Source organism: Trifolium pratense, linkage group LG7 (assembly GCF_020283565.1).
Source record: "Trifolium pratense cultivar HEN17-A07 linkage group LG7, ARS_RC_1.1, whole genome shotgun sequence".
Classification (NCBI taxonomy): domain Eukaryota; kingdom Viridiplantae; phylum Streptophyta; class Magnoliopsida; order Fabales; family Fabaceae; genus Trifolium; species Trifolium pratense.
Genome location: NC_060065.1, coordinates 11,355,518 through 11,380,820, shown reverse-complemented (window position 1 = coordinate 11,380,820; position 25,303 = coordinate 11,355,518). Strand labels below are relative to the sequence as shown.

The window sequence follows — 25,303 nt, the reverse complement described above, 5'->3', positions numbered from 1 at the left end:
TCAAAGTGTGTAGGTAACAAAATAAATTTGGAAAAATTTTACATACCTACATACTTTTTTTCAAAGTGTTCAGGTAACAAAAAACAATTAGAAAAATTTTACATACCTGAACACTTTTGTCCAAAGTGTGTATGTGACAAAATAAATTTGGAAAAATTTTACATACTTACACAATTTTTTTCAAAGTGCTTAGGTAACCAAAAAAAAGTTAGAAAATATTTACATACCTGAACATTTTTTTCCAAAGTGTGTAGGTAACAAAAAAAAAATTTACATACCAGAACACTTTTTTTCAAAGTGTTCCGGTAACCAAATTTTTTTCTCCGGGGTTTTAGTTTATATATTAGGGTAAATTCGTCCATTCAAAATTAATGTTGGGGTAGATTGACAATTATTGGGGTAGAAAAAAAAATTTCCTATAATTATGGCCCCATGATTCATATATTTATTTTAATAATTCTTTTGAAAAAGAAAAATGCTTTATATTTGGGCCAAGATGCCACAGCAGGTTAAAGGAAGCCCACAAATGAAGCAAATTAGTGGGGTTGTTCAATCATTTTTAACGAAGTAATTGGAGATATTATCATTTATCACTAAAACTCAAAAAAAATTAATAAGCGAGTAACAAAAAAAAATTAGAAAAATTTTACATGTGTGAACATTTTTTTTTAAAGTGTGTAGGTAACAAAATAAATTTGAAAAAATTTTACATACCTACACACTTTTTTTCAAAGTGTTCGGGTAACAAAAAACAATTAGAAAAATTTTACATAGCTGAACATTTTTGTCCAAAGTGTGTAGGTAACAAAATAAATTTGAAAAAATTTTACATACTTACACAATTTTTTTCAAAGTGCTCAGGTAACCAAAAAAAAATTAGAAAATTTTTACATACCTAAACATTTTTTTCCAAAGTGTGTAGGTAACAAAAAAAAATTTACATACCAGAACACTTTTTTTCAAAGTGTTCCGGTAACCAAATTTTTTTCTTCGGGGTTTTAGTTTATATATTAGGGTAAATTCGTCCATTCAAAATTAATGTTGGGGTAGATTGACAATTATTGGGGTAGAAAAAAAAATTTCCTATAATTATGGCCCCATGATTCATATATTTATTTTAATAATTCTTTTGAAAAAGAAAAATGCTTTATATTTGGGCCAAGATGCCACAGCAGGTTAAAGGAAGCCCACAAATGAAGCAAATTAGTGGGGTTGTTCAATCATTTTTAACGAAGTAATTGGAGATATTATCATTTATCACTAAAACTCAAAAAAAATTAATAAGAAAACTAAGTAATTTAGCTCAAATAGTTAATAAAACTCTTTTTCTCGAAAAATTAGAGAGTTAATACTAAAAAAAACCTTCAATAAAAAGTCACATGTAGATCATATAGATGATATAATTAAACTTTTATTTTTCTTTTATAAAAAAAGCTTTTATTTTTCTGTATACGTATATTAAAATCTTTTATAAAAGAAAATATTTAATTTTCTAAAATATATGCTACTATTTTAAAACATTTGCATGCCTTTATTTTTTTAAATCATGGGTTACAAAATATTTTTATTTTTTCAATCGACTCTTTTACAAAAAAATTTTATTCATAGCACATGTTAGAATTAAACTTCAAGAGCAATAAAATAGAAATAGAGAAGTTTTGTATTAGTCTCTTTTTGTGCATCTTTAAACTAAAATAGAGTCATATTTATATGACACAAGTAAGTAGGGGTGTACATGGGTTGGGCAAACCTGGTCTACCTGGTCAAACCCACTCAATCCAACCCAAAAAAGTGGGTTGGGTCGGGCAAGTGGGAGAATATGGATTTCAAAAATGAAAAACCCATTAAAAAAATCGGGTTTCGAGTAAAACCGGACCCAACCCAAAAAACCCACTAACCCACTAACCCACTAGTGTTATGTTTTTTGAAATTTTTTTATGAAAATACTAAAGATTTTTTCATTTGATTATTAAATATTTTTATATTGAAAATAAGTTATACTATTTTTTATGAAAATATAAAAAGATGGAATAATTTTTATGAACAAATATAATAATTTTTCGCATTATTTTTTTAAAATTTTAAAAAATTGAATAATTTTCATAAACAAATATAGTGATTCATGGTTTAGTCATTTGATATTAAAAAAAGCAAAAAAATCATTTGGATAACACGCTATCCAACCCGTAAATTAGTAGATTTACAAAAAAAAATAGGTGATTATTTTTTATAGTGAAAAAAAGTTACCCTATTTTTCAAGAAAATATATTGATTGAGTTATTTTTTATGAAAAAATATTATGATTCAACATTTAGATATTTAATATAAAAAAAATAGAAAAACAATTTGGGTAACCCACAAGCCAACCCAATTCAACCCGGAAATTAGTGGATTTACCCAACCCGGCCCAATGTTATAACGGGTGGTTATTTTACTAAACCCAACCCGGAGTACCATATGTGGTTTGGGTTTTGGTTTTGGCCAAACCCAACCCAATCCGGCCCACGTACACCCCTACAAGTAAGCAAGTGAATGATCTAAGTACATTTAAAGGTGACTCACTAATGAGAGTTTATAGGAAATGGAAGAGATATGACATAGACTAAGGTCACTAACTTAATTATTCATAACAACACATTCATTATAAGTGTTTAATTAGAAAATGACGTGAAATTAATTCATATAAAAAACAGTCATGATAAAAAAGAAATCACTCTCTTTATTATAACACAAGATATGAGATTTGGTACAGATTTGTGTTTCCTGCATAAAAAAAATGCAGAAGTTCAACATAAAGGGGGAAGATTACGTATAATTGAAACCTAAAATTACAATCTACAATTGATTACAATCAAACAGTTTTGAATTTAAATCAAACAATCTTCAATTTTAATAGGACAACGACTTCATGGTTAACACATATGATGGCTTTGCGAGTTCTTCGTAGAGGTTGGTGTATATTTGGGCAAGTCAGTAGGAGGTTGATGAACCAAACGCCGCCGTTATGGAATAGGACAGACGGAGGTGGGATATGGATGATCACGACGGCAAGAATGCGAGTGAGACGAGACGGTGAAGCAAAGAAGATAGAAACATCGGTTGCGTTGATCACTAAGGCACCTTAAAATGCATCAAATGCACTATTATTTTATTTTTTTTCATATTCCATGCTTTAAGTCCTATAATTGCAAAACAAACGAAAACAAGTAAATAGTCCTAATAAACTTATTAAAAAGCATAAATTTTTTAAGTAAAATACTAGTAAAAATTAGGTTTATTTTAAGGATATCACTCCTCTAAAGCCCATCATATTTTGGTGAGTGCCCTACTTAGTAAAGTTGTTAAGGACATGGAAGTAAATTTTAACATGACCATCAAACAAAAAATATTTTTTTTATGTTTGCATATAGCTCATGCTCATGATTTTCTTCTACCTATCTCCATCGATGGATTAAGCCAACACATGATACAAATAGAGTATCGTACTATCCTCAAGTATCGCCTCATGATTCCCTCATTTCTTATTGATCAGGTTTGCCCTGTTTGACGTAAGGCATACCTGGAAAGATTTGGGGAGCACATGGTTCATTAAAAAGAGTTTTTAGACTTCAAATATAGTCATGACTTTCTCAGAGATGTCATTTTTTATGTTTTAAGGTGCATTGAAGTATCTGTGAAGAAATAGGCTCCTGTGAAGTTCTTGACCGTTCCATAGGAAGGGGTATTAACACTGCGACCATCAAATATTTTGGTGTACGAGTGGATATGAGGGAAACATACATGTGTGGACTTTGACTGAAATTTATCCACTTGTAGGATTAAAAACTAGTGGTTTTACTTTGGGACAAGAAGCCCTCAAAGTTGTAAACAGGAGAAAACATGTTTCGACTATCAAAATAATTTTATATCATTTATGTGTTTGTCACTTTTAACTTCCTAGCACAAAAATGTAGATCTTCTTAATAGAGTTTAGTCACATATAATAAAGTTGTTTCTTCTAGGTCTCAAGATGTTGTTTTTAAAAATATTGATTTTGCCATAAAAAAGATTCAGCGGCGTTGTTTATTGTTTGTTTGTCTTTTATTCATGTGTAATTTGTTGGATATTTTGATATTATAATTTATTTTAAAGTTATTTAAAATAATTTTATATATTGTTTTAAATGAATTAATATTATTATTAATGAATGTTAAACATGTGTTTACTTGGTCAAGTACACGTTTTATTTTCAATTGGTATCAATAGCCATTCATTCCTAGTTAATAGCCATTATGGTTAATGAAAGAAAGCTTTTGATCTTGAGTATATACATATATACGGATGTGGCTTAAGGAGAGTGGGGTGGATACACATGATTCATTTGAAGGGCACATAAAGTTTCCAATAAAAAATCAATATTACCTTTTCATATAAAATTGAGTGTTATTTTCCTGGATTACATCACCGGTGTCTTATAATATCTTGTTAGTTCTGTCACCTCGGATATGATTTATATCCGGGAAGGACCTGTTGAATCCTGGGGGATTTGCGCTTATGAGGCGGATAAATCCTTAAGAACAGTGCGATCAGCACGCCTCAGGTATTGTATCACGGTTTCTATTTTGCAGGTTTATGATTATGTGGTTGTTTACTATGTGAATGACATCAAACTACTACACCCACAAGAGATAAGTTCTTATGAACTCTATTTTAATTTATTCTCTATAATATTTGTTGAGTTATTCAAATTTATATGTTGTTTATTATTGTGATTAGGTCCAATTTTTTACAACAATCTTAAGGATTTAAACTCTTAAATTATGTTCAGAAGATTATAGAACACTAAAACCCCAATTTTGCGGCGAGAGAAGAATTACATGTTGAATACCTAAGTACAGTGCGTGATAAAGAATTGTGTGGATAGCTGGAATTTCCAATCCACGAAATGATGCTCAAGTTTGATAGCGTATAGCATCGGGAGATATTATGGAGAATCTGTATCGTACGTAGTCAAATTCATTGGACTCCTCACTGCTCCAATTTTGCATTCACTACGGGTAATCAATAACTTACCATATCTTTCCAATATATAGAATTACTCTATTTTGTTCGATGTTAATTCATTTTTTGTGGACATGGATTAAGTTGTGTTTAGTGTCTTTTGAGCAAGTAAAGATAACAACTTGATTACCATAATTCGTTTCTTCAAGCGGTTCAAACATTTTTTGTTGATTATAATCACATTACTTTTGCTTGTTCGTGATCTATTATTTGCCTTGCCATAAGAACTCATCGTTTTGATTTTGTGTATGAGTGTACCACTCCTTTTGGAATAAATTTATTTTAAGTAAATTGACAACTATGGTTTTGATTTTGATCAATAAGGGTTCAATTTTCTCTTCGGTGAAATATTTTAACGGAACAGTGAATATATAAATTTGAGATGTGAAGTTTATATATATGCTATAACAAAGATTTATTAGCTTGTTTATTTTGTGGCCTTCAAAAGTGAAGTTTCCTTTAACGGGTTTGAGCATGGAAGTGCGGTATGTTTACTACTACAAGCTTCATAGATTTGTAACGTGATATATATCTTTGACTCTAAACTGTGATTTTTAAATTCGGTGGTTAACATTTTGTTGTGTTAATTAAACATTCAATATTTATATTGTTCACTAATGTTATTCAAGTGAAGGGATGCAGTGATATTTGTTGCCACTGAAGCATGAAAACTTGTAGAGTTGAAAGCAAATTGAGGAGATGTCTTATTGACAAATTTCATGACATTGAGGTATTCGTAGAGATACCTATATGATATGTGATTGAAAAGTTGTCGCTTAGAAATATAATATTCTAAGTAGACCTGTACATGATTGTGATTCATGAAATATTTTTGAGATACCATAATATGGTATATCGTGGATTATCCATTGTATTAGAATAATACAACGATGTATGTGAAATTGTGGATTATCCATTGTATTAAAATAATACAATGATGTTTAGTGAAATTGTGGATTATCCATTGTATTAAAATAATACAATGATGTTTAGTAAATTTGTTTATGAGAAAATATATCTCTATGCGGAATTATAAATTGTTCCAATTATTGGGACACTGTCACTTGAGAAATCATTTGTGTAGACCTGAATAAAAATCCACCTATGTTACCAAATGTGGGGGTGGTGTCGCTTGATAGTCTTTCAAGTAGACCTGATGAATTATATTATGAATGTCGATTTGACAATATGTGTTATATTATTTATAGTGGATGAGCCATTGTATTAAAATAATACAATGATGTTAATCGGATATAAGAGCCGATGAAAATAAAATCGATAAGTGAATTTATTGTGAGGAACAAGTTTATTGTTATAGACTTGAATAAATATTATATGAGATTAATTGACTTCGAGACGTCTTAGTCAATATTACTTGATGGAAGAAAATTATGTCTTCATCATTTGTGTATAAAGTAGCTACTAAAACAAGCCCCTGGGAAGAAATAATTTTGTGACACGTCGAGGGGAATTGGACTTTATATAGCCAATTGAAATCAACAAGTGATAGGAACCCAGCCTTTGTGATTGGAGATCCCATGAATAAGGTTCATATGGGTAAGAACAAGTTACTTGTTAGATCTGCTAGCACACAAAAATTAGCTAATTAATTTTTGTCTTAGTCTTTTTCCTATGGTGTGAGTGAGAAAGTGCTAGAAACTGCATTATTGAGAGGTTAAGCTTACTATAAAGCTTTTAATGAATTTCATATCCCTTATGGGTGGTGTATGATTTGCAGCATACACTTGATGAAGTCACCTATTTGAGTGTCAAGTGGGGCCGCTTGTATGAGATCTTGGCGAAATCTCTAGAGCACTCATGAAAGAAACCAGGCACGCGCACGGCCTATTCGCGCAACACAGCGGCAATAGCAAGAACTGTGGGGTGTAATGCGATTGGTAGACCGCTAACATACGCTAAGTTTCATTGGTTCATATAGCTTGCTACACCAATGTTACTGTGTGTTAAGTACTATCAGTCTAGGGCTGGTTCATATAGCTTGCTACACCAGTTTAATGCATTACATCAATGATGTTAATCTAGTAAATGATTTTTTGAGTATTCTTTTATACTTTAAAATAAATTGTGGGGGATTGTTGGATATTTTGATATTATAATTTATTTTAAAGTTATTTAAAATAATTTTATATATTGTTTTAAATGAATTAATATTATTATTAATGAATGTTAAACATGTGTTTACTTGGTCAAGTACACGTTTTATTTTCAATTGGTATCAATAGCCATTCATTCCTAGTTAATAGCCATTATGGTTAATGAAAGAAAGCTTTTGATCTTAAGTATATACATATATACGGATGTGGCTTAAGAAGAGTGGGGTGGATACACATGATTCATTTGAAGGACACATAAAGTTTCCAATAAAAAATCAATATTACCTTTTCATATAAAATTGAGTGTTATTTTTCTGGATTACATCACTGGTGTCTTATAATATCTTGTTAGTTCTGTCACCTCGGATATGATTTATATCCGGGAAGGACTTGTTGAATCCTGGGGAATTTGCGCTTATGAGGCGGATAAATCCTTAAGGACAGTGCGATCAGCACGCCTCAGGTATTGTATCACGGTTTCTATTTTGCAGGTTTATGATTATGTGGTTGTTTACTATGTGAATGACATCAAACTACTACACCCACAAGAGATAAGTTCTTATGAACTCTATTTTAATTTATTCTCTATAATATTTGTTGAGTTATTCAAATTTATATGTTTATTATTGTGATTAGGTCCAATTTTTTACAACATAATTATCATGAATATTATAAATTATAAAATATAATTATAATTGCCTCTTAGCAAGGAAGAAGAATTTGGAGTGAGGTAAATAAAACTTTGATTCATCGATCACATTATTTCCGCCATTACGTCAAAAAAAGGTTTCGAAAATATAGTACATATTAGGAGTAATTCTTAGTTAGGCACAACCCCAACAAAAATTCATTTAGACACACTCATAAAATAAAAAAATATTAAATAAATTAGTCATATCATGTCACATACTAGTTGCATATAAGCACATGACAAGAACTGCTCAAAATTCGTCGCAATTTTGGAATTGAAAGTTGGAACTTGTTGGGCTGTGAGCAAAGGTCTAGTCTCGTCAAATATATATATGGGTGCTATTAATTGTACGATCATATCATGGAAAATCATATAGCAAAAAAATTTGATCACGGCTAGTTAGTTATAGCTTTTTATTTATTCATGAGGCTCGTTGTGGGGGCAGTGTTTCAAATTCTACAACAGAAGTATTCTTGACAAATTAGTCCATCAAACAATAATCATTGAAAATGCCTCCATCTTTTTTTCCTTTTGTATTAAAAATAAAAAATAAAAAAAAAATAATTCTTATAAAAAAAATATATATATAAAAAAAAAAATTAACATGTGCCCTTTAAAAATCTAAATGTAATAATATTTTTTTTGGAATTTGGAAATTATATTATTTAAACATTAAATTCTTTTACATTATTAAATGCAAATTTCTAACATGTACTCCCTCCGTCCCAAAATATAAGTAAAAATTGGTCAATGAAAGTTGATGTATTTGATTTAAAATTTAGTCCAGATACATTCACTTTTGTTACCTCCTTTTGCTTATATTTTGGGACGGAGTAGTACCTTGTGATCCATATTAACATGATTCTTAATATATGGATAAAGATGCTCATAATTACCAATCATTAGTTGATTCAGTGGTGATTGACACCGAATTTGGTAGAGAGAATCGCAGTTCGATCCCCACAACTGCAATCAAAAGGAAGCTAGAACCACTTGATGCCAGAACTGATCTCCGAACCAAATTAAACTAGTGGTAAAAACAAAAAAAAATGCGCATAATTAATTATTTTGACTAAAAATATATGCAAGTGGCCCTTTACTTATTTTCCTTTTCCTTTCATTATTTTATCTGTGAATTATTTTGGGTTGGTTAGCGTTTTGCTTCCAACCTCTTTTGAGAAAAAAATAATACATATATTGTCCGGCTTTGTATCTATCTTCTATATGATGAAATGAAGTGATATGTACCAAAAAAAAAAAAAGAAATGAAGTGATTGAATTTAAAAGATTATTAATGAATTTTATTAATTGTCAAATCAATCTAGACTCTAGATTAATTGAAAAATTCAATTTCTAACTTGAGGAAATAATCATATCCAAATTTTACTTGTTTCCCAGTTAAATTAATCTAAATTTTGTCCACGAGTTAGATGATTAATACTATGTCCTATGAAGCTCCGATACGTACACGATACCGATACGGCAATACGGAAAAAATTTCAAAATTTTCAATACGATATGACCGCGATACGTTATTTAAAAATTAAATTAAAATTATATATATATATATATATATATATATATATATATATATATATATATATATATATATGGGGGCTGCTAACTTAGACCCAGTTGGGTCTAAGTTAGCAAGGTGCACCTTTTCAGTTGGACAAAAATACCCATTTTTTTAATTTTTGAAAGAATAGAGCAACAGGGCATTTCTGTAATTTTACCCAACAATACACGCGCCCCCAACTTCTTTCCCCCCCCCCAGGACGCGTGGCAGCGTGTGATTGCACAAAATCCGCGCACGTGCATCACACGCGCCGACAGGCGCGCGTGGGTGGAAGGATGACGCGGAGAGAGAAAACTTTTTGAAAAGGCAGGCCATGTGTCACGCTATTATTGGCTGCGTTAATTTTTTTCCATTTAATACTTTAAACTCGATTATTTCGTCGTAAATTAATTTTTTATTTTTTATACCAAAATTCATAATTTTTTTTTCTCTACAAATAGAGACTTGGTTCGTTTGATTTGGACACAGAAAAAAAAAAACTCAATTTTTCACTACCTTAATCTCATTTTTCACTACCTTACATCAACTCACTGAAACCATTCTACCAGGAAAATGGTTTCAGAGTACAAATCTCTGAAACCATTCTACAAGCTAAATGGTTTCAGAAGCAAATAACTAATAATCAACTTACTGAAACCATTCTACCAGCAAAATGGTTTCAGATTACAACTCTCTGAAACCATTGTACCAGATAAATGGTTTCAGAAGCAAACACAATTAATAAATTACTCACTGAAACCATTCTACCAGTAAAATGGTTTCAGAATACAACTATGTGCAACCATTCTACAAGCTAAATGGTTTCAGAAGCAAATAACTAATAATCAACTTACTGAAACCATTCTACCAGCAAAATGGTTTCAGATTACAACTCTCTGAAACCATTGTACCAGATAAATGGTTTCAGAAGCAAACACAATTAATAAATTACTCATTGAAACCATTCTACCAGTAAAATGGTTTCAGAATACAACTATGTGCAACCATTCTACCAGTAAAATGGTTTCAGAAGCAAACATTAGTTTTTAATTACCGTTTTATCTCATTTAATTAACTAAAAATAGTTTCAGGTCTCCAAAAATTTCATAAAATATACCAAAAGTTCCAGAATATTATCTACTATTTTCCTGGTATAATGGTTTCAGTGAGTTGGTTGAGTGGTGCGTGTTAAATTACAACACAAAAGTAACGTATTTAGTAGACAAAAAATGAGATTAAGGTAGTGAAAAATTGCGTTTTTTTTTCAGTGTCCAAATCAAACGAACCAAGTCTTTATTTGTAAACAAAAAAAAATTATGAATTTTGGTATAAAAATAAAAAAATAAAAAATTAATTTACAACGAAATAATTGAGTTCAAAGTATTAAATGAACAAAAATCACGCCCAGCCAACCATTGTGTGACACGTGTCCTACTTTTAAAAACCAAATTTTTCTCTCTCCAGGTTGTAATCCAGTGTGGCGCAGGCGCTGGAATCTGATGGATCAGGATGATCTGGGCTGTCTGATTGATCAGACAGTCTTGATGAGATCAGATCTTGGCTGTCTGATGGAAATCAACGGTCTGTAACCATGGTCCTTCGGTACGCGCGCGACACTGGATCCGCGTCTATTAATGGGTATTTTGGGAAAAGAAGGTGGGGGCGCGTGTATTGTTGGGGAAAATTACAGAAATGCCCCTGTTGCTCTATTCTTTCAAAAATTAAAAGAATGAGTATTTTGGTCCAATTGAAAAGGTGCACCTTGCTAACTTAGACCTAACTAGGGTCTAAGTTAGAAAACCCCTATATATATATATATATATATATATATATAAATGCACAATATATACAAAAATAACTAAAATCAATAATAATAAAAAATTAACATTCAAATTGAGCAACCAAGTAACAGTTACATATCTTTAAGTTAAGTACTATCCAAAAACAGGAGCGGGGATGAGTAACTTAATTGGTTAATTAGTTGAGCTAAGAGTTAAGGAGTTGGAGATCCAGATGTTCAAGTCCTTTTTTTTTTTTGAAGAAGCTAAATTAGCTCACCCAAATTGGCACCAGAGAGAATAGAACCTGAGACCTTAAGGAGAAGCTCACTCTTAGGTCACAAGCCAATATCATCGGACCAACCCAAGTGGGTTTCAGGGGTTCAAGTCCTGACAAGGGGAATAACTAACATAACAATATAATATACTAACAATTTGCTTATTAAAAAAAATACGTACTACCCAAAGACATAGTTGGTAACATCATACTCTAACATTCAATACTTAAGAGAAAACACGAATTGTATCAGTCTCCTTTTCTACGTTTTCATCTTTCATCATTAAAGAGCATTCATTGTCCGATATTTTTTCGATATGTGTATCAGAGAAGTATCCGACACGTATCGGTTATATTTTTTTAAAAAAATTCATATTAATTTCCGATACTTTTCCGATACGTGTATCAAAGAGTATCAGACGAGTATCGATATCGAGTACATATCAGACACGATACTTTGTCATTTTTGGAGTATCGGAACTTCACATGTTAATACAAATGAATATAGCCATACACCTAGCTTAATTTGTCAAAATATCTTTCATACCGGAAAGGTTGTTTGTCTCATATTCTAGGGGTCATTTTACACAACCTGTTGTATTTCATTTCTCATAAGTTTCCCTTGCAAACGGGATATACATGCATTGTACAATCATCATGAGTTACTTTTGGGCCATTGGCTATGAGTCTTTGATGTAGTTAGTGGTTTTCTTTTGGAGAAAAGCAATGATGCGCAGGTTAAACCTAGTACTTCAGTTTATGATTGATATACAAAGGAACACAATGATGATTCACATGACTTTGTTTGACATTTAGCCAGGGCTATACAAATGCAACTATAGAAATGGTAAATTAAAAAAAATAATAATAATACTGTAGCAATAATACAATAGGAGATATTTTTATTTATTTTTTTATTTTTTTTATAAACAAAATATTGAATTATAAGGAGTATCTGAGCCTTACAATTATGATAGATACCATTAGGTGGTTAAAATACATGTTAATGGGTTTTTACACCAAACTGAAAATACAAGCGTCATAGTTGTTATTCTATCTATAAAACAAAATCAGGAAACATAAATAATCTGTTCTACTAAGGATTGCAAGTTGATAACATCTCATGTAAACATTATATTATTACGGGCTCGCCATAAACTTCAAGTAGTTGCCAGCTAAATTACATGTCAGGCTTTTGCAAAATTCTTATACTTCGCCAAAGCTCCAAAAGAGATAATCCTTCCAACCTTCTTCAAAAGGATAAAATCCACATTCAACCAATTAAAAATTATCTTCCATAATTGTTTTGAATGAAAGACAAATGAGCAACAAGCTGCACCCTTTTTGAATAACCAATTCACTTAAAAATAACATTCATAGATCTCCTTCAAAAAAAAAAAAAACATTCATAGATCTAGGGGACACAACATTACTACTCATAACCTTTTGAACATTGCTAAACTAATATTTGAATTTCCACTATTAAAGATAGTTGTATTTAGTGTCTGACACGACTCTAATGAAATAACTAAAAATTATACTCCCTCAAGTACTATATATAAGAGAAAATTTGTTTTTTATATTTATTATAAAATTAATGTATTTAGACTATAATATAGTCTAGATACATCAATTATACGATTAATCTAAAAAGCAAATTTTTTTATATATAAGATCGGAGGGAGTAAGATGCAATGTGTTTTTTTATGGGGGAGCATTGTAGTTTAGATCAAAGGACGACTCTAGCTAGTATCGTGCTCTATGCACTATAATAATTTTTTTTTGGAAAATGTTAAATAGTGCATCTGGTGCACTAAGTAAACACATGAATAAAGAAATTTTATCTTGAAATTCGTGCATTCAATGCATTGAAAGTGTAAAAATTTGTTTTTATTAACATTAACTTTATAATTTATTTCTATTTTTGTTATGCTTAACAAGCGTACCGGTTGCACAATTTAACATGACTTTTTTTTTTAAAACTATGCACTAATAATTATAAACAAATAAACGGACGGAAACATCGTTAGATATTATTATCCATTTACTATTTATCAATATCATAGCATAATTTCTCGGAATAAAATTAGATTATAACAATAATTTGTTTGTAGAATGTTCTTATTCGTCTCACTAATTTAACTAGTTTTTGCTTATGAAAATTTCTAACTTAAAGATCAATGCAATCGAAGTTCTATCAAGTGGATTGGTTTTTTTTTTTTTTTTTTGTACACAAGTGGATTGGTTTTACTAATGGGTTAGTAAATCATCATATTATACGCATAAAGTATATCTTGTCATCCAAATCTTCTATGACAATATTATTAATTGGTGTCACTACTCACAAATGTCTTGATTCCTTTTGTGCCTAAAACGCTTCGGGACACTAATGTCTACATTTTTTTTTTGGTCAAAAAAACTAGAACTAATGTCTACAATTTAAGTAGAAAATATTTTTTTTTTAATAACACCTAGTCCACACAATAATAAGTAGAAAAAAATGTACTATATATGTTGCCGGAAATCAACTATATATATTTTAGACAGAAAAAGTTTTTTTTAAGAAAATTATTATTTTAATGTTGCCGGAAATTAACTATATATATATATATTTTTTTACAAATCAAGCTCTCAATTTATTTAACAAAATAAAAAGATTCCTACCAATTTAGATTCTTTCGTGTTTAAATTCAACATGAACAAATTGATGATTTCTCCTTTAAAATTCATTAAAAAAAAAATGTACGTCTAAATAAATCTTAATGGTTAGATGATCAATATAATCTCTCAGCTTTTAATCAAACATATCATTCAAATTAAATATGAGAAGATACACATTCCAACTCATATGGACATGGATTCAATATAGTCGTTGTGATGCAGTTAGTGTACTACAATAGTCTAATTAAAATCAAACGGTTCTGATTTAAATACAGTTAAAATATATAAAAAGAAATATCTTTAAATATAAACCGCCGATCTCAATCGAATAATTTTAATTTCACTGATTACATGTGCAGTCATGGATGCCGACTCCACCCAATCTAGATCCAACTCATATAAGCCGTGGTTTACTAGTGAGAATAGGTGACTAAGGGTGGTGGGTGGAACTGAAAGATTAGTGGGGATGGTGGGCATATTAGTGGGCTTGGCACTAGGCCTAGTAGGCCATGATTTGTAGGTCCAATGTGAATCATTGCCCTTGTATCGTGGCTTGTAATGACCATGACAAAAAGGCAAGAGGATGTATGTCCTGTAGAAACTGGGGTTTCCTTTGTTAATGGGGACCCGTTCGTATTATTATTAACTACTAGTATGAGTTAAGTTGAAGGAATAAGGCCTCTCAAGTCTCACTGACCAGATATCTCAATAGTGGCTGGCAGTTTATTTAGTTGGTTGATTCCCCAATTATAATATATTTTGGGACGGATTCAGTGGGGGTAGGCAGTGGCCAAGGCCCCCTCCTCCGATATATGAATGTACAAATGCTATATATTTTCCATTACTCCTGTCTCTCACATACGACATTGATCATATACATACATATAACTAATATTATAATATTAGTTGTTAGTAATATTGTAAGACAAACACATGAGTTATATAGGGTAAAACAATGAGTTATTCCGATGTTGTCAATAGGGTATATTAAAATTAAATAAATATTTTTAATGTGTCTTTTTGTTAGTATTTTTTGGACAAATTGACCAATACAGTACCAAACTAATAAAAGAAAGACACCAATTTGAGAATTAATCTGTCTAACAAAAGACACATTGAAGTTTTTCTTTTCATAATTTAAATACATTAAAAGACTATTGTGACAGTTTATTTTTTCAACCCCCCGTCGAATGAGTTTCTAGATCCGTCCCTGGCTGTGAGTGTATTAGCGGCGAAAAGAGGGGAACCACGAAGAGTTGGAAGATGAACAGAGTTGTGGAAGCAACGGAAACCGGCCAAGCTCGTGGATTGAAAATTGGGCGGTGAGTGGCGGAAGAGAGTGCAGAGAAAGGGAGAGTGACCGAGTCCACAATAATTGGATTGCGATTTGACTCAGTATGGACTCGGGAAGGAGAAAGAATTGAGTCGAGAGAGTGTTGATACAAATCTGTAATTGTGCAGATATTGTTGCAAGCTTACTCATTCACCAAATCAATTGAAACAATTCCATTCCATCTCAAATATTCATTCATTCACCGAACCCAAAAGTGATTTTAAAGCTATGCCACTTTTACCTACGGACATATGCCGCTGCTATAAGTCAAATTTGTTTTCTGTTTACCACATATCCACATTTAACGGCGTTAGTCAATAAATTGACGGGAGGGACTAACTTATTAAATGGAAGAAAAGTTAAGGATCAATTTGAAACTTTTAAAAAATAAAAGACCAACTTAAAATAAAGATAAGAGAACAAATGTACGATTATGAGTTGATATGTTAATTTAAAAGATCTTCATGCCAATTTTGATTATCAAAAAAAAAAAATCTTCATGCCTACTTCCTACCCAATGGAATAAGCCAACCGAAAGTAACCCAATTGCATTATAGCCACGATAGATACACGTACACATATTCATAATATCTTACTCCTTTTACAAAGGCCCCACACAAATCAATCAAATAATATAAAAAACTTTGTCATTTTCCCTTCTATCTTTTTACATTTTCCTGAAAATTTGATATAAACGACAAGTTTTATCATAGACACAATATATTTAGGCAGACATACATAAATTAAAAAAGAATAAAAAATAATTTTTTTGATTATTATTAGCTAATTAGTTAATGTAATTTAATTATTTAGCTTTTATTTTTTCTTTGAACGTGTATAAATTTTTTATCTGAGGTTGTGTCTAAATAAGACTAGCTGGTATTTAGAAATGGAAAACATGGAAAATATGAAAGGGAACAAACAGAAAATTATACACATAAGAAAAGCAGTACCCGTACTAGGTAAAGCATAATAGGTGCTGAGTTTCCTATGTCGATTTTGAACCTTTTGCTATTGATTTTCCATCTTTGGTTTCCTTTGGTAGCAACATGTAAAGTTTGCTTAGTCAGATAATTTGAATATTTTCTTATTCTTTATTAACAGCGACAAAAAATTTAATCAAAAGAGGCTTCAAAGTCCATTCGAGTTATAGAAGTTTGGTCCACTGATATTTTGTTTTCATATTCCATGTTAACTGTTGTGGAGTGTACCTAAAGATGACAACTGGAGCCAATTGAATGAGAATGACGACATTGATATTGCGCTTGAGGTGGTGTACCTGCAAGCAATTGAACGCTCAAATCAGTGAATGTCGGAGGAAAGGAAAGGAAAGGAAAGTCTCTAAAGTTCAGTTTGGGAGTCTGGAGGAGAGGAGAAGACTCTATGGGAGGAGAGAAAAATAGAAAAACAATCTTACACAGAATTTGAGAGTATTAATTTTGAGGTATTACAACAACATAGTTTTCTGATATGTCAATGTATTAAATCCGATGATAGATCGAAGACTTAATGTTCAACGTTATATAAGTGAGATACGCGGCCTCAGCGGCTTCTATGAAAAAGGCGGCGCAAAGGAGGCTCGAGGGCCGACGAAGGGCCACAACTTTAATTTTTTAAGATTTTGCTTGAAGATGTGGTGTAAAAATCATTTGTATGCAATGTTGTTAAAATCACGATTTAAAACCTAAAAACCATAGATTTTATGTTTCTAGGTAATCATTTCGTGTTAAATCGCTAGCAGAGTCGTTTTTGGTTAAAACGTAGTCTACATTCTCTAAAATCGCTGAAATCGTGTAAAATCGTAGGTTTTAACTCTTTGAGACAATTTTACCTTTTATTTAGGTAAATTATTTTTGAAACATTTTTTTTGAAAATTTTAAATGCCCAATATCGAAGAACTTTTATCATCCGAAAAAGAGTTTCATGAAGTTTGAAGATGAAGACATCGATGATGATGTTGAAAGATTGAATTTTTATCAATTTGAAGATGAAAACACTTTTATGGACTTGAAAAACATATGAAATATGAACCTCTTGTTTTTGGAATAAATTTTTGGATTTTACTTTGATGATTTGGAGGATAATTTGTGTAGTTTGATCAAAGTTTATTAATATTATATTGACAAAATTACACCACAGGTTCTTTATCTTATTTTTTTTAATATTTTGATCTTTTATTTTTTTTTGTAACACTTTGATCATTTATCTTTTTTTTTGTAACATTTGGGTCCTTTATCTATTTTTTATTTGTAACATTTTAGTCATTTTTTGTAACACTTTGGTCCATTATGGTATTTATTTAAAAAAAATAAAGGACCTATATGTTACAAATAAAAAAAGATAAACAACCAAAGTGTTACAAAAAAAATAACGGACCAAAATGTTACAAAAAAAAGATAAAGGACCTGCAGTATAATTTTTCCTATTATATTTTATTACGATGATTGAGCATATTTTAGTTTTTAAATTAAGTTGAAATTTTAAATTATTGATGCATTTATAATATTATATAAGTGTGTGTGTATATATATATATATATATATATATATATTAAAAGCCTTTTGAGAAAGAGAGAGTTTAAAGGAGTAAAAATGTTTTTTATGGTAAAGGGAGGGTGAGTAATAGTCATACGTAGAGAACTGAAAAGTTTATTGATGTGTACAATTTAAAAGATGGAAAAATCTAACATGTGCTCCAAAGACATATTTTAAGGTACTTCATATAGTAAATTAGTCTCAAAAGTTGTGCATTTAACTTTTAAAAAGTTAAAATTTTGTTTTTTCCAATACAAAACTTTCATTTTAAGCTCCTTAACATGTGCCCTTAGGGCATATGTTAGCAAAACCCTAAAAAGATTTGGAAAATTATATATATAATCGAGCTAGTTCATGAGCCAATGAGTCAAACTATATATAGTTCAGCTTATTTATTTAACGAACTTAATTTTTAACTTAAATTTAGTTCATGAACCAAGTTCACGAGTCAATTATCGAATCGAACTATTAACAAGTTGGCTCAGGTTATTGTAAGCCCTAATTCAACCTCTCTTCTTGTATTTTTCTCACCTACAAATCCACACATAGTCAATGTTTTAAAAACCGGACCGGATGTCGAACCGTTGTGGCCTCCGGTTCATGGTTCAACCGGTTCAATCGGTTCGACCGTTTTAGAACCGTTTGAACCGAATAATAAATAAATAAATATATAATAAAATATAAAATATATATTTCAACATCAAACTCAAATTTCAATAGTAAAAAAAATAAAAATACAAATGTCTATTTCACTAACCCACATTTCAAGAAGACATGGCCCAAGCCCATTACACTAACCCTAGATATAAAAGGAAGTTGCAAACTCACATACATATGCCAAAAGAATGAAAACACAGTGAAAACACAGCCACCACTATCTATCTCTTCTCAAATTCATCTCTTCTTCTTCCTCTCCCTCTTCTCTCTCTAACCATTAACATGAATTAAAAAACAACAACACAAATAAATGGTTTCTTCATCTTCACTTCTATCAAAAACTTCTTTCAATTTCATTCAAAAACATCTTCCAATTTCATTTCTTCTTTCACTTCCATCAAATACTTTTGGGATTCTTGGATCTTATGAGAGAGTGAAAAGGGAATTAAAGATTTCAAATCAATAAATCTAAAAAAAGAAAAAAAACAATAAATATTGGAATTTTAGTGGAAGATAGAAAATGAAACAAAGAAAAGTCTTTCTTTGAAAGGACAAAGATGATGTTTCAGTGTTTTCACGCGTGTTCAATTTCACCAAAAAGAAAAATAAAAAATGAAGGGTAAATGATCATTTACCCCCCTGCAAAATAAGCAAATTTTCGTTTACCCCCCTGCACAGATTTTTTTTCTGTTTACCCCCTTGCAAAAAATAGATTCCCTTATTTCGCCCCCTGGGTGTACAACAGGACAAGTGACTATGCAAACCTGTTGACGTGGCTTGTACATGTGGAAAAAATCATTTATATTTATTTTTTAAATTCCACGTCAGATAATATTTTTTTAAAAAAATAAAAAATAATTTTTTTCCTACAAAATAAAAAAAAAATTCTGTTTTTTTTCCCCAAAATTTTTTAAAAAAATTCCTACAAAAAAAAATTAATTTTTTTTCATATAAATGATTTTAAAAAAAATTCCAACAAAAAAAAATTCCTCCCAAAATAAAAAAAAAAAAAAATTTCTTATTTTGCTCCCAAAATAAAGATTTACTCCGAAATAAAGTTTATTTCCGAAATAAAAATTTTAAAGATATATTTTTAAACTTTTTGAATTAAAAAAAACATAATCTTTATTTTTTAAAAATAAAACTTTATTTTTTGTTATTCTCTTTGAATTAAAAAAAATAGAAAAAGATTTTCAAAAAAAATATAAAATAGAAAAACAAGTTTTATTGGTGTTTTCCTCTTCTATCAAAACCATTTGCCCTAAAACTAGAAAAATATAAAGAAGCAGAAGACAATAATGAAGTAGAAGATGATTTCGGCGATTGAAGAAGACGACGACGAATACAATCATGACAGTGGAAGCAAACGATTACGGCGAAGATTTTGTTTTTTTTAATTCAAAAAGATTTGAAAATAAATCTTTATTTTTGGAGTAAAATAAGAAAATTCGTTTTTTATTTTATTTTAGGAAAAAAATACTCAATAATTTTGTACGAAAAAAAAAAGTTATTTCTAGGAAATGTTTTTTAAAATTTTTTTAAAAAAAAACAAAATTCGTTTTTTAAATTTTGTAGGAAAAAAAATATTTTATTTTTATTTTTTGAAAAAAATAATATCTGACGTGGAATTTAAAAATAAATATAAATGATTTTTTTCCATGTGTACAAGCCACGTCAGCAAATTTGCACATTCACTTGTCCTGCTGTACACCCAGGGGGCGAAATGAGAGAATCTATTTTTTGCAGGGGGGTAAACAGAAAAAAAATTTGTGCAGGGGGCTAAACGAAAATTTCCTTATTTTGCAGGGGGGTAAATGATCATTTACCCAAAAATGAATTTTTTAAAAAAAAAATCGTTTTTTTTAAGGAGTTAAAAACCGGCCGGTTTTTCCGGGTTCCCGGTTCACCGGTTCACACCGGTTTTTTACCGGTTCCACTGACTAGCGGTTTTGGCTAGTCATCCGGACCGCTTGGGTGCCCGGTTCACGGGCGAATCGGTCGGACCAGCCGGTCCGGTCCGGTTTTAAAAACATTGCACATAGTTACTCTTGCACACACTCTCCACATACATTAGTTTTCAGTTCCACCATGAAAATCACACAGATCCCACATATTCACATTTTATATATATATTAAAAGCCTTTTGAAAAAGAGAGTTTAAAGGAGTAAAATTACTTTTTATGGTAAAGAAAGAGTGAGTAATAGTCGTACATAGAGAACTAAAAAGTTCATTGATGTGTACAATTAAAAAGATTTGGAAAGTTATATATATATAATCGAGCTAGTTCATGAGCCAAGTGAGTCAAACTATATATAGTTCAGCTCATTTATTTAACGAACTTAATTTTTAACTTAAGTTAAGCTCATTTGATTCATGAACCAAGTTCACGAATCAATTATTGAATCGAACTTCGAACTATTACCGAGTTGGCTCGGGTCATTGTCAGCCCTAATTCAACCTCTCTGCTTGTATTTTTCTCACCTACAAATCCACACATAGTTACTCTTGCAGACACTCTCCCCACATACATACATTAGTTTTCAGTTCCACCATGAAAATCACATAGATCCCATATATTCACATCTTAGACAAAATATTTCTAAAACCATATATAAAAAAGAATTTAGTGAACACAATCTCGTTTTTCTCCTGCATTTAGTGACTTGAAAATCTAAACAAAAAAACCATAAAAAGAAGAAAAATCAGTTTAATAATGATGTTTACATTTTAAATAAAAGTTTATTCTTTATAAAAAAATATTGTGTTTTTTAAATAAAAGTTTTCTTTTTTTTTGTTGATGAAGAAGCTAAGAAGATAAAGAAGGGTCATTATTCAATATATTAATAAATATAGAAAAATTACATATCAAAGATAGATAAACAGACAACAAGCTGCGCCTTTAATCCTTTTTGAATAGCAAAATCAATTATTTAAAAAACAATATTCATAACTTTAAGGAACAACATTGTTATTCATAATATTTTGAACTCTTTACAGAAGACTCATATCCTCTAATGCCAGGAATAAACTTTTTAACTTTATTAATTCTTTTACCTTTGGAGACCTCTTTATGTAATTTGTCTGGGGCCTCAAAATGTGTCGGGCCGATCCTGTTTATATTATTTGCATTTGACATGTTTGGTTTCTTAGCACTAGATACTGTGAATATTTTAAAAAGAGTTCAAAGAATCTTGCATAGAAATGTAGTGTCTCCTAGACCTCTTTATGTAATTTGTCCGGGGCCTCAAAATGTGTCGGGCCGACCCTGTTTATATTATTTGCATTTGACATGTTTGGTTTCTTAGCACTAAATACTGTGAATATTTTAAAAAGAGTTTAAAGAATCTTGCATAGAAATGTAGTATCTCCTAGAACTCTAGAAGTAATATTTGGCGCAACTTATTGTTTGTGTGGCTTTTGTACCAGTGTATCTTAGTTATATATTAAAAAACAACTTTTACATTTAATATACTAAAATAATCAAACTTACTTACTTATTACAGTGACAAGATTGAGTATTCCTGTCAAGTAATTTCAAATTTAACATTATTCATTGAGAAAGAAAAACCAAATAACCAAATTTTCCTTTACCCTATTCGATTATCGTGTCATGTTTACAGGACATATCTTCTAGAATATTATAGTACAACTTACTTAACCATTATAATTAGCTCCAATAACGAAAGATCGAATCTTTTGAGATAAAAATAATCAAGAGCTAGCATAGTACTCTTTTCCAAAACAAGGTTGTGCATTTATCTTAGAATACACGACAAATAAAATTTAAAATTTAAATGGCAAGTGTAAACATCAGGATATTACATAATCCACTTGTAATAAAGATACCAAACAAATTAGAATATTTAACTCAAGTAATTAATAAAGTATGATAAATGTTAATCATCATTTTCCGAACACTCTTTAAGACTTTAATTATCCTACTGTTCAACTGTAGATTACCATACTTAAAAAATTACCAAAACTATGGTCACCTGCTAATAATCATACACTCATTTTACAGCACAAAAACGAAATAAATAAAAAGTTATTTTTGTTGTGGCACCCACCATTTGCATATTTAGTATTAACTGCAGAGAAGTACAATGGCCATTGAAAAGAACTAGTATTTTTTTCGTCGGTTTGTGCCGTTGAATTGAACCTTTTTTCTTTATAAATTGACCATACTCAACCTCGTTTTTGAGCTACCCAAGTAACCAACTCTCTCATTTCTTTTTTCTTTCTATAAATCCTTCGTTAGATTCATCAAACAAAATAGTCACAAGTTCATATATCTCTTATTATCTATACTCTGTTTTTCTATGATGACGAAACAGAACAATGTAGTAACACCTGAAATTAACTCATGTATTAATAATCTCATCTCTACCGTGGTTTTACCAACTGCAACAACTGTGCCAGAATCTATGGCTATGCTTGGTGGGTTTTTGGATTTTTCTCATAATAATAATAATAACAATAATAAATTTATTAAGAGATTTGATGGTAGTAAAGTTAATGCTTGGATTGATTCAATGAGAGCTGCTTCTCCTACTCGTACTGTTAACAAATCTTCAGAAAATCAAGAAAAATGTTCTTGGATTGTAAGTATATATATAGAGTAACCCTTTTCTTGAAACATTTGAAATGTTTTGGCTATGTTGATATGACTGTGTTTCTGTTTTTTGAATTGGTTTTGGTTGCAGCTTTATCATCCTTCAGCTTTGAAATTGTTTGATCAGATTTTGTATAGTGCAAAAGGAAAACAAGTTGTAGTTTTTCTTGACTATGATGGTACTCTTTCTCCCATTGTTGCTGATCCAGATAAAGCTTTCATGACTAGAAAGGTTTTTTTTTCTTCTTCCTAAGTTTTGTTCCTTCATATAATTTCATTCTTTTTCATAGAATAAAGTTTATGGAATATCTCACAAAAAAAAAAAAAAAAGACAATAGAGTTTTTTTTATGGATGTGATTTTTATTAATTTGGTTATGTTTTTTTTTATGAAACTAGATGAGAGGAACGCTTAAAGACATTGCAAGAAATTTTCCAACAGCCATAGTGACAGGAAGGTGCAGAGACAAGGTACATTTTATTCAAAGCAAAAATACTTTTGAAATGATTATTAAATATGATAATGAAAAATTGTCATGATAATTATTAATTATGGTTCTTAATTTCTGAGTTGTTTAATTTTTTTTCTTCAGGTGATTAACTTTGTAAAATTGGCAGAACTGTACTATGCAGCAAGCCATGGTATGGATATAATGGGACCAACTAAAAACCAAATTGCTGCTGAGAAAGTGAGAGAAATTCTTACACAAAATTAAAATTTTGTTAAATATTTTATTTTATTTTTGTTCTAGTTTTCTTATTTGTTAGTACTTTGTTTCAGACTAACAAAGCAGTGTTGTTCCAACCTGCAAGTCAATTCCTACCAATGATTGATGAGGTTAGATTTTTTTTTTCCTTCTTAAAATCTCTATTCATCCCCCACAAAATTGGAATTTTTCAACACATATTGTACTTTATAATTAATAAAAAAAATATAATTAATTTCAGGTGTACAAAATATTGTTAGAAAAAACAAAATCAGTCTCGGGAGCTAAGGTAGAGAACAACAAATTTTGCTTGTCCGTGCACTTCCGTTGTGTTGACGAAAAGGTACAACAAAAATTAATGAATTAGTATAATTTGATTTTTTTTTATAAATAATTTATTTTATTTATGATAAAAATATAATTATGTTAATCATTTTTTTCACCTGGATATGTTGTTTTTCAGAGTTGGGCTCCATTGGCGGAGAAAGTTAGATTGGTGCTAAATGAATACCCAAAACTTAAGCTAACACAAGGAAGAAAAGTGTTGGAAATTCGTCCCACCATCAAATGGGACAAAGGAAAAGCTCTTGAATTCTTATTGGAATCATTAGGTAATTATTATATTATTATAGTTAATTATATAATTATCTTATGATGTGTACTAATTAATTATAGTACTATTTATAGGATATGAGAATTCTGATGATGTATTCCCAATCTATATTGGTGATGATCGTACTGATGAGGATGCATTTAAGGTAAAAAAAATGTTGCCACAATAGTTAATTTAATTACATTGTCATTTGTAAAATGTAAAAAATTTCAATTATGTACTTTGACTGACTTAGTTAATTTAATTAGGTTTTGCGCAGAAGGGACCAAGGGGTTGGAATTCTTGTTTCCAGTGTTCCAAAAGAAACAAACGCTTCCTACACACTTCAAGATCCATCAAAGGTAACATATCTCCATCCAATATATATATATATTTGGTTTTCACTGATATTCGATCCAATTGACCGTTTAATCTGGTTCGGAGATCAGTTCTAAATGAAGTGGTTTTAATACCCTTGATGTATATGAGGAAAATATGAACAATATCCAGTATGTGCTTGAATGAATGCAGGTTGAGCATTTTTTGCGGCGATTGGTGGAGTGGAAAAGATCAAGTAGTATTGTGAACCCCACGAGAGCATAGAATTGTAGCTAGATTAATTGTAGATGATGACCAGTTCAAGGAATTGACACCACTTTAGCTAAATATATACTGCTCAAACTGGTGGATCGATCCAATTGTATCATGCACTTTCTTTTGGAAATGGAAAATAGTACCATTGTTTCATAA

At 30.3% G+C, this 25,303-nt stretch overlaps 1 protein-coding gene across 1 annotated transcript; it reads left to right on the top strand.

The window, feature by feature from the left end:
* The first annotated feature begins 22,786 nt into the window (after positions 1-22,786).
* LOC123896962 (probable trehalose-phosphate phosphatase J) lies at positions 22,787-25,303 on the top strand. Its single transcript, XM_045947420.1, has 10 exons — positions 22,787-23,245; positions 23,348-23,488; positions 23,654-23,725; positions 23,848-23,943; positions 24,036-24,092; positions 24,203-24,304; positions 24,425-24,572; positions 24,649-24,719; positions 24,823-24,915; positions 25,085-25,303. Exons 1-10 carry the CDS (start codon positions 22,964-22,966, stop codon positions 25,154-25,156), a joined length of 1,134 nt encoding a protein of 377 aa, XP_045803376.1. The 5' UTR covers positions 22,787-22,963; the 3' UTR covers positions 25,157-25,303.

Bases quoted from the DNA above. Each gene is read 5' to 3' on its own strand.
- LOC123896962 (XM_045947420.1), top strand. From the start codon at position 22,964: ATGATGACGAAACAGAACAATGTAGTAACACCTGAAATTAACTCATGT. The intron at 23,489-23,653 runs GTTTTTTTTTCT...TTATGAAACTAG, and splicing joins AAGCTTTCATGACTAGAAAG to ATGAGAGGAACGCTTAAAGA. The intron at 24,093-24,202 runs GTTAGATTTTTT...AATTAATTTCAG, and splicing joins TCCTACCAATGATTGATGAG to GTGTACAAAATATTGTTAGA.